A 10,963-nucleotide genomic window follows, 5' to 3' on the forward strand; every position below is an offset into this window, starting at 1 on the left:
GAAAGAAAAGAAACAGTCAGTACTCCGCCCTCTGGACAGCACAGACCAACACAATGCATTCTTGTCCTCTTTGCTTCAATCTCTCTCCCTTCCTCGTCTTAATTTTCCCCATCTCTCCTTTTCTGTCATCGCCCTACATCAACATCCCTTTCCTGCCCTCAGCCCCTCTGAGCGACTTGCGGAGTCCGCCCACCAGCTCGAAGGCACATACAGAAAGCAGGAAGGCACACCCCTTACCCACCCACCACTGACCACCTCATCTGTCCAACTTAGGCTTCTCAGGATGGATGTCACCCGCCTCCTCCTGGCCACCCTAGTGGTCTTCCTGGGCTTCTTCACTGTCTACAGTCACTTGGTACACGAGGAGCCGCGTGGGGATGACAGGAGTCTAAAGAGCAACTCCTCCATGAACTCCCTGGATTTCTCCTCTGTTTCCATTGTGGGTAAGTGGGATTGGGGTCCCACCCCCAACTCTAGGCTCTGAGCCATGACAGGGGTTACAGTATGTCAAGCCTGTTGCCCAGGCTGCTACCGGCATAGCTATGAATCCTTCTTGCTCGTTCCTAGGGAAACAGACTATCCCTGAGTGCTTGGGTGCTTGGGTTTTGGGAACGTACTGTGTGCCATCACTCTTATACCAAGTTTAGTGTGTCAGAGATCAGGGTACGCCTCAAGTCAAGATGCTTGGGGGAGCTGGTTTAGCTTAGCATTTGTGAGACTTAATGAACCACAGAAACTCTTCAACAAAATAAACTTTAGGTAAACCACGGACCAGGAGTAAGTCTGCAGCAAACCAGACTTGCATGGGATGAGACGTTACAAGCAGCGTCAAAGGCTGGCATTGGAGTCCTTGTGGTTTGATCTCGCAGACTCATAAAGGGCATGGGCTGAGGATAAAGCTCAGTGGCAGAGTGCATACTTAGCACGTACAAGGCCTGATTCAGTTCCTACCACCAAATAGTAACAACACACATGGTGTGCTGGATTCTGTGAAGTGGCTCCTGTTTTTATTATATTTTACAGCCAATGAAACTGGACATTCCAGACATTAGTTCTTAATGGGCAGAGCCAGATGGTTCAAACAGAGGCGGATTCTCTGTGTATGGTCACAACTAGTAGCCATCTGTTGACTTGCATTTCACTGGGCTCAGAAAGACGATCTAGTCTGGATATATCAGAGAAATCAAAGGAGGGGAAAGAGGAAACATCAATATTCCTTAATTACTATTTTGGTTTTGTTTTGTTTTGTTTTTCCTAGACAGAGTTTCTCTGTGTAGCTCTGGCTGCCCTGGAACTTGCTCTGTAGATCAGGCTGGCCTTGAACTCAGAGATACATCTGCCTCTGCTTCCCGAGTGCTGGGACTTCTAAAAAGATTTTATCTTTACGTGAATGAGTATTTTGCCTTCGTGTATGCCTATGCACTGTGTGTAGGCCTGGTACCCTAGAGGCCAGAAGAGGATGTTGGCACCCTCTGAAACTGGGACTAGATGCTGAGGACAAACCCAGAAACAGACACCAAATACTCCTAACCTTCTTTGCTTATGATAGAGCTCTCTTTTGTAGATGAGAAAGCTGATTATCAAGAAGATCACACAACTGTTCTATGGAGTCAAGTCAGGCATACCTGGCTCTGAGCTTTGATAATAAAATAAATAAATAAATAAAAGAAACGGGTAACACAGATGTGTCCAGGAACAAAGGCTCAGTCTATTTTCAAAGGTTTACAATGTTCTTGCACCTGCAAGGATAAGACTAAAACGGGAGGCACCTGGAGTGATCAAACAGCGATGGAGGGCTAGCAAGGTCAGAAGACCAGGTCTCTAATAGATGCCACTGACAGATCCTGGGTCCCTGGTGGATTTACTCTTTGCCTCCGCTCAGAGCATACTGCGCGTTAGGTCTGAAGGCAGGCTAATAAGAACCTGCTGGCTTTGCCCATACTGTGGTTCAGCCAGAAGTCCCTCTTTCCCTCCCCGCCACCCAGACTTCCCAGAGCCCCCTCCGCTCCTCCCACTCCACTGCAGCTTGGGCCCCCCAGAAACATCTGGCTTTGCTCTTTCTGTCTTTCTCTGAAGCACTGAACAAGAAATCCAAGAAGATCAGCAGAAAGGAAGCTGAGAAGCAGAAGAGATCTTCCAAGGTAGGCCCGGGCCTTCTTAAGTGGGGGTGGGAGACCTGCAAGCCGTAGCTGAGGACTAGGTAAAAGATATCGCCAGGCCTACAGGAAACAAAAGAACTGGAAATTAAAGATTTCCTGACCTAGAGCTGCTAAGGCAGACTTCCACGAAGCCAGTCAGCCCAAGTTCACTGAGCAAAACAGCTGCCTGCTAAAAAAGGTTTCCAAAGCCAGTTAAGCACCCCCATCCCTTCGCGTCTTCCGGATGTTTACCTAAACCCCAGCCATTGCAGAATCACTTTTGCTATATATGAGTTTCTTCCCCCGCCCCCTTCTTTACAGTTCTGGGGACCAAGTTCCTGGGCCTGGTACAAGCTGGACAAGTGTTCCACTGCTAAGCCAGACTCTCAGCCCGAGATCATTTGCAGCAAGCCCTTGCTATGCAGCAAATTCTCCATCCTCCTTGTCCAGAGCTCTCAGAGTGCTGAGATGATGGTCCATGGCACTGTGCCCAGCTGTTTCACTTGTTTAAATAGAAGTTGTGTCAGGTGTGGTGGCGTGCTCCTTGAGTCCCACAACTCAGGAGGCAGAGGCAGACAGATCTCTGAGTTTGAGGCCAGCCTGGTTTAGAGAGCAAATTCCAGGGCAGCTGAGGCTATAAAGGGAAACTCAGTCTCAAAAAATAAAAATTAAAAAAAAATTTAAAAAAAAGGAAAACAGAAATTGGGTATGGCGGCACACAGCTGTATTTCCTGGTGTTTAGGAGAAAGCAGACAGATTGGAAGTTCATGACAATCCCAAACAATATACCAAGTTCTGCATGAGCCTGGATTACACAACCACTGAAAAATAGAAGTGTGACAAAAAAAAAAAAAAAAAAAAAACAAAAAAAAAAAAAAACAACTAACTTGCTGTATCTAGATTAAAAGACTCAACTAAAATAAAACAGTGTTAGCTGAGCCTGGCAGCATAGACTTGCGATCCCAGCTGTTTAAGAGTCTAAGGCAGTGGGGGATCCCCAGCTCAAAGGCTGCTGGAACTATGCAACAAATTCAGGGGCCACCTGAGCAAATTGAGACCTTGTCACAAAATAAAAAATGTAAAAGGGTAGAGATACAGTGGAGTAGTAAAGCTCGCCTATAACATGCAAAGCTTGGGGGGGGCGCTATGGGGGGTGTGGGGGGGCTGTGGGGGGGGGGCTACTGTTAACGTTAAGTCAGCTGAATGTTATCGCCTGCTAACGTCTGTAAGTCAGTGGTCCCCAGCCCTTTAATACAGTTCCTCATGTTGTGGTGACCCGCAACCATAAAATTATTATTGTCATTGCTACTTCATACCTGTAATTTGTTACTGTTATGAACTGTAATATAAATATCTGTTTTCCAATCGTCTTAGGGAACCCCTTTGACAGGGTTTTTCAACCCCCAAGGGATAGTGACTCACAGAGTGAGAACCACGGCTAAAGCCTGCTTTGTTAAAAGGCGGTTAGAGCGCATTGGAAAAGCAATTGAGGGCAAGTTAGGACCAAACAGAACCTTTCAAGCTGAAATTGACAGAAAAAAGAATGCTTTCTCACTAAGTGACTAAGGACCATTTCATGCTTTTATCCATATCACCTAAAACTATACTGCCACAATACAGGTCCTACACGTTGATAAATACCGGAGTGAGGAATTGTTGAAATGCACATACTATCCCTGTTTTAGTTAGTTAGTGTGCCTCAGCTAACTGGACCAATTGTAACCAGAGCAGGAAGCACTGAACAAAACATATCTCCGTGCTAGGAGGTGGGCCTACAGCAGTAAACAGGGCTTTCTGCTGTGTGGAGCTGACATCTGTGTGGGGAAACTAGGTCACAAGTAAATAAATACATTAAAATCCTTACATAATCATCGGGCCTGGTGGCGCATGCCTTTAATCCCAGCACTCGGGAGGCAGAGACACGGAATCACTATGAGTTCGAGGCCAGCCTGGTCTACAAAAGTCCAGGATAGCCAAGGCTACAAAGAGAAACTCTGCCTCTAAAAACCAACCAAACAACAACAAAAACCTCAATATTTAAAACTCAGTATATTTAAAGTATTAATATTTCAACATATGAACAATTTTTGAAGTTACTTTTAAGTTGTCTTAATCTGGTGTATAGCTTGACACAGCACACTCCATTTCCAATTCTAAATGTGGTCCTGGTAAATTTGTGGTTAACAGGAAAATACACGTTTGCTTTACACTAAAATAGAAAACTCAGTTCTCTCTCAGTTGCACTGTATGCATCTTCTTACTAAACAGCACACAGGAACTGACTTCCAGTATTAGAATGTCTCTGAGCTATGGAGTGGCCAGACCAAAGAAGTGAGCAGAGACTAAACACAAGCGGTCCTCCAGAGCCAAAAAGTTTGTTTCTCCCTAGAGAAATCACTAAGGACCCTTAAGCTGGTGATGTGGTCATAGCAAGGGCTTTCTTTGGTGCCCTGGAAGAGGGTAACTCTTCTGAGGGAACGGAGACAATGAGTGGCCTAACAGTGACAACAGATGACAGGGATGGTGAGGGGCATGAAGCCGGAAGGTTGTTTAAAACTGGGACTGAGGCCGGGCATGGTGGCGCACGCCTTTAATCCCAGCACTCGGGAGGCAGAGGCAGGCGGATCGCTGTGAGTTCGAGGCCAGCCTGGTCTACAAAAGTGAGTCCAGGACAGCCAGGACTGTTACACAAAGAAACCCTGTCTCAAAAAATATAATAATAATAATAATAATAATAATAATAATAATAATAATAATAATAATAATAATAATAATAACAACAACAATAAATATTATTATTTTATTATTATTATTATTATTATTATTATTATTATTATTTTAAAACTGGGACTGAGTAGGGTTTCTTAAGAAACTGGCCAGGTCCGAGCTAGGTATGCTGGAGGATGAAGGTGTACAGGTTGGGGTGTCGGGTTGCCTGTGTCCCTAAGTAGAGGTGGGCAGCCGGGCGGAGGTCTCTGGTCCCACACCTCCACTGCACATGGAGACGCGTGGCCCGCTCAAGAGCCCTTGACGTCTCTCCTACAGAAAAAGGCTTCGATGAAGAAGGTGGCACGGCCCCCGCCACCCAAGCCCTGCGTGGCCACCCGTGACAGCTGCAAGCCGCCTGCGCCCGCCTGCTGCGACCCGTGCGCCTTCTGCCAGTGCCGCTTCTTCAGTAGCGCCTGCATGTGCCGCGTCCTCAACCCCAACTGCTGAGCCCACTTCTGCGCTGCGCGCGCAGCTTCCGGAACGGGTGACTGGGCGGGTCTTCGGGGGGGTCAGGGGCGCTTCTAAGGCTGAGGGGCGGGGTCTCTGAGGGTGGGGCTTGTGGGTGGGCGTGGTCCGTAGTTGTGGATTGGGGGTGCTTTCAGAAGAACGGTTTTCAAGGAAACCTAGTGGAGGCTAAAATCAGAATACAGTATTTTCACTCTGCTGGAGAAGTATGGCTGTTTCTTTAAAAGAGCCGAAAGCTTCCGGCCCTTTACGGTTTTCTGGTCCTTGCGGAGAACCCCCTCAGACTGCGCCCGCGCCTCTGCAGACCGTAGTGAAGCTCAATTGTATACACCCTGCAGCTGCGTGTGTGGTTGGTATCGCTGTATCTTGCTGCTGGGCTCCTTTCTGCCTTCCAGTACCGAAGCTGTCTCCAGTGCACGGGAAGGGAACCTCCAGGCCAGTCTTTTCAGGAATTCTCCTCCTAAGGAGGAACACAAACATCCAAGGCAGCCGCAACTCCAGAAGCAGTTTAGCCGGGTAGGGCAGCGGGTCGGGGGGTCGGGGATCGGGGCGGGGTTGTGCGTTTGCTGTGGGTTTCTAAAGCCAGAAGGATCTGAGTTGAGCACCTCAAAACTTTAAAAGGCTCTCAATCAAAGGCATCACCAAACTCAGAGGCTTTTTTTTTTTTTTTTTTTTTTTTTTTTTGGTAATTCTAATAGCCTAGAGTTTGGGCGAAGCAAAATTTTAGAGAACCTTACTCAATCTTCACCCTGGTGCCGTTGGCCAGTAAGAAACCAGAAGGGGAGGAGCAGGGGTTGAAATTATCAAGACCGATTGCCAAAAATGTTCCAGACTGTTCCCTGAAATCCCACAGATTCTCAGTCTGGAGGAAGCGTGGGAGGTAGCACACCTGGAGAAAGGAGTCAGAGTTTGGGGAGCAGGTTCGGTAAGGAAGGACCCAGTAGGGCAAATGGACGCCCTGCGAGACTAGAGGAAGGGCACTCACTACACAATGTCATCAATACTTGTCCTTGGCTGTGGCGACTGTGCCTGTAGTGTTAGAAGGAAAAGGCTGAGAATGTAGCACTCACAGAGCTGCCTCCCCTAGCTTGGGCTGCACCTCTCCCCACACCCCCGTCCCCTACCCCCTGCAAATGACTACAGTGCCAGTACCAGAGGAAAACAAAAAGGCCTTGCCACAAAAGATTCTGTAGAGGCCTATACGACAAAAGGGTATTTAACCCTCATAACCACCTTGTCGCTCTGGAGAGAGGGAGGAGGAAAGAGAGGGAGAGGTGTGTGGGTGAACACAGTGGGTGAATACAGGTGTTACCAGCTTTCCGGGCCCTTGTGCCCAATTGTTTGCCTTTCAAAGGGCTGGCAAGATGGCTCACCATGGTGGCAATCTGAGTTTAATTCCCATGTAAAAGTAAGAGATAACAGACTGCAGAGTTTTCTAACTGCCACAGTACAGCACACGCACCCTCAAACACACATCACACAACGAGAAGTAATCTAAATCCAAATTTTACTGCCTCAAATCACCCTTCTTACCACAAACTTTTTCCCAAAAGGAGACCCAGGTTGTGCCTTGGGTGACATAACTTATCTAGTTTGGAAACAGTGAGGCTAACACCTCTACCCAGCCACCACCTGGGCAGCTGCTCCAGGCAAAGCTGTCCACACAGTGCTGACACTAGGCTTGCCCTTCTGTCTGTCTCCCCCGGCTGCCGTTTACTTATCTTTAAAATGATTTCCTTTCTGTTTCTGCTACAATCCAGGAACTTGTTATTTCTCTAAGGCACAGCACAGCAGCACCGCACACCCACATCCATGTTCCCAGAGACGCTGCCAGCCGTTTGCTTTGTTTCCTGTCCCTTAGGCTGCAAGCCCACAAGGCAGGCACATTGTGTTCCCTGTCTGACAGCTGCTGCTGAATAAATGTCATCAGTAGTGAGAATATTGGGGACGTGTTCCAACAACTGCTCCTGTGTTTTCCTGACACTGTTCATCAACCAGGTACTATTTGGCTCCTAGCGGTAAAGCTGGGATACAAAGCTCAACAGTCAGCCCATTTGTTTATATTATTACTGTGTAAGGGTTTGTTTTTAATTTTGGTTTTGTCTTGAGATAAGGTATTACTGTATGTGTCCCTGGCTGGCCTAGAACTACCTATGTAGACCAGGCAGGCCTGGAAATAGACATCTGCCTGCCTCTGCCTCCCACTGCTGGGACCTGAGGCAAGTGTCACCACCCCTGCAAGCCCACTTAGTAACAAAGCCATTGAGTTACTGGATTTAAACAAGGACTAATCCACTCATTGAGCAAATGTGTATTACCACCTACTGTATGTCTGGTAACTAATGAAAGACTCCAATATGAATATTGTCCCAGAGAGCTTAACGGTTCAGTGGGTCGTGCCCACTGGTCCTAATAGAGGCAAGAACAATTGTTAGTCTATGGGAATCTCTTCCCGCACACTTAGTTCTGGCATCCATTGACTCAGACCCCTGCTCAGGTACTTAACCTGCCCAAGTTTTCCTTCAGCTTTGAGATGCTGAGATTCAGAATTCCTCTGTGAGCTTTAGTGTCCTAAGACCATGGCCCCAGGCCTCTGCCAAAACTCTTTCTCCTTTGCTGACCAGAACTGAAGTTCACATTTGTGTCCGAAAGTAATGGTTGTGTGTTATTAGGATCTGAGTACCTCAGTCCATCTCTAGCACAGTTGTATTTCCTTCCCTCACACACTGGGTGAGCTCAGTCCTGGAAAGATTGGCTCCACTGTTCATTGTGTCTTCCCACAGGCACCCAAAGTAGCTCTCATAACGTGACCTTGAACAAGTTGCTTTTTCTTTTTCTTTTTTTTCTTTTTTGGCATGGGATCTCACGTAACCCAGCCTGGCTCAATCCAGGCTGGCTTCTAACTTCTAATCCTCCTGCCTCTACCTCCTTGAGTGCTAGGTGACAGGCACGGGACCATGTGTGGCTTGTGGTGTATGCACTGCTAGGGATCGACCCCACAGCTTGATGATTGCTAAGCAGACTCTCCACGAAGCTACCCCTATCCTCAGCCAGCAAGTTGAATCCTAAATGAGAATCTCACAGCACATATGAAGGCATTTCTGTCAGCATGTTAGAGGAATGCGCACCAAAAACCTCCCACATCATCATCAACCAGTGTGATTTTTGATTTTGGAAGACAGTTTAAATCACCTGGAGACATAAGAAGGTTTCAGCAGGTCACCCATGGCCTCACACAGTCTACTAAACACAAACAGCAAGGTTTATTTCAGACCCTGGTCCAGGTGGTTTTTCAGCATGTTACACTTTAACACATAGAAGATTGACACATGCATGTTTTTATTACTTCTTTTTAAAGACCTTGATATTTTTAAAAGAAATTAAAGCTTCTTATTTCACAGAAGCAATATACTTAAAAAAAAAAAAAAAAAAAAAAAAAAAAGTAGGCTCAGAGGCAGAAGGCCTCAGGGCCCCAGACTGTGGATGTTAGTTCAGTCTGGCAATCACAAGGTCCTTATTCTAAATTCCTCCATCTGTTTCAACAAGCACAGATGTGGAAACTTTACCCACTGACAGGAAATTACTCTTCTCCAATAGGAGCTTTATTAAGAAACTTAGCTCCAGGGCCAATTCATATTAGCAGAAGGAGCAGGATAAGTGAAGAAAGGAAGGTGATTTGAAGGGAATTAACCAGGCCATCTGTGTAACTTTCAGATTCCTCTAGACTTTTTACTCTTTCTTCTTCCATGGACTAAAGGTAGGTGTGTGTGTTAGGAGAGAGAGCAGCTGAAAAGGAATGGGTTTTGTTCATTTTATCAAGTAAAATATTGCAAAATGGTAAAATGCTATATATTAATTTCAGAGAGGACTTTTCTCTTGATAGCGTGCAGGAAAGCAGTAGCTACTTGCCCGCTCTCCTGGCTGGATCTGAGAGTGGCACTCTGGGAGGTGGCTCAGCAGATACCTTCCAGACACTTTAGAATTCCTATGCCCAATGGCTTAGCCTACTTAAGCAATAGTAGGATTACAGCTACAGGGATCCACCCTCAGCTCCCGGAGCAAGCTCTGGGTCACGTATACCAGCTTTCTAGCGAAATTCCTAAAGCCCTATGTTTGATTCTGGACCAAGGTGAATCACACGCTTACTCATAAGCCAATTTGCAGAGCTGACGGATGAATCAGTTGTAGTTAGTTGGCTAGGCCTCAACTGCATGAACACCCCTGGTTGCCTCAAGCAGGTTTCCTGGCTTTTCCTCCTGGGAGAGTGCTGAGTCTCAAGGGTGAGAAACTGGCTTCCTGAAACCTCAGACCTCCAAAGCAGAGCAGACCACTGCCTGAAGCCTCCTGGGGTTCTCACTGGTATCAGTGGCCCATGATCTTTCCTGCAAAGTTTTAGTTCATGCGCTTAGAGGGCTGGAGGAAGCATCACTTGGGTTCCAGCTAAGAACTGAAAGGAGGATTGTTGAGTTATAAGCCTCCTCCAACAGCCTGACGCCTGGAGGCGGGCAGTACCCAGACCTGCAACGTCGCCGAAGCCCTGGGGTACCATCTCTCCGTATCTAAACTTTCTACTTTTGCAGCACTCAAACCCTAAGGCACACTTTAGGTTCTAGCAGCCTATGGTTTTATAACTGGGCCTTTGCCTCCTGACTCGAAGACAGACACCAGGCACTGAATCTGTACACCTGGCTTTGTTCAGAGGCGACGATCTGAGAAGACAGTGTGCTGTTATTACCATCCTTAAGACCTGCCTTCCAGCCAGGTGTGGTGGCGCATGCCTTTAATCCCAGCACTCGGGAGGCAGAGGCAGGCGGATCTCTGTGAGTTCGAGGCCAGCCTGGTCTACAAAGTGAGTACAAGACAGTCAAGGCTACACAGAGAAACCCTGACTCAGAAACAAACAAACAAAAGCTCTGCCTTCCACCTCATCATTGGCTAGCACATTACATAGGTTGTCAGTCAAGTGGGCACTCTCCTCAGAGGTGTGTGGTGTAGGCACATCTCTCCTTATCGCTCCCTCTCTTGTAGCAGAGGAGGATTGGCTTTCCCTCTTTATCGTCTGTGTACTTGGGAGGGTTGGCACACACCAAGGCCACTGTGAGGCTTGCATTCCTCCCTCAGAGACCATTTGGACGGCATTTAGGTGGAAGGAATAATTAGCAACGTGGACAGGAGACTCCTTCCTACAGAACAGAGTACAAAGGTGCTCTTATAAAATATGGTATTGTCTATCTCACAGCGTTCTAAATTCCTTGCCCTCTAATCAACCCTCTACACCCACCCCCCCCAACCCCTGCCCTTAAACTTGACATAGAACTTGGGCTTCACGGTAACAACCTGAGGTATTTCTGTCAGTATCCTGAGTAGCATCATGACTCAGGTTGTCTCCTTAACCCCCAGATCATTGCTCCCCAACCCCCCAGTAGGGATTGGGAACACCAGGCACGGAGGTGGAGAAGGCAGGCGACACAGCATCCTTCACTGTGGGTACCTGGTCAGTGTCACAGCTGTGATAGATCAACACACGAGACCAGATGTGAATGTTCTGTTCTTAACGACAAAGTTCTGAGAACAAGCGATCTCTAAAGGAA

General features: G+C 47.2%; 1 protein-coding gene across 1 annotated transcript; it reads left to right on the forward strand.

Annotated features, from left to right (window-relative positions):
- The first annotated feature begins 283 nt into the window (after window positions 1-283).
- Asip (agouti signaling protein) lies at window positions 284-5,380 on the forward strand. Its single transcript, XM_051143569.1, has 3 exons — window positions 284-443; window positions 2,077-2,141; window positions 5,184-5,380. The coding sequence occupies exons 1-3, from the start codon at window positions 284-286 to the stop codon at window positions 5,352-5,354; spliced, it is 396 nt and encodes a 131-aa protein (XP_050999526.1). The 3' UTR covers window positions 5,355-5,380.
- The last annotated feature ends 5,583 nt before the right edge of the window (window positions 5,381-10,963 follow it).

This window comes from Acomys russatus, chromosome 4 (assembly GCF_903995435.1).
Source record: "Acomys russatus chromosome 4, mAcoRus1.1, whole genome shotgun sequence".
Lineage (NCBI taxonomy): Eukaryota > Metazoa > Chordata > Mammalia > Rodentia > Muridae > Acomys > Acomys russatus.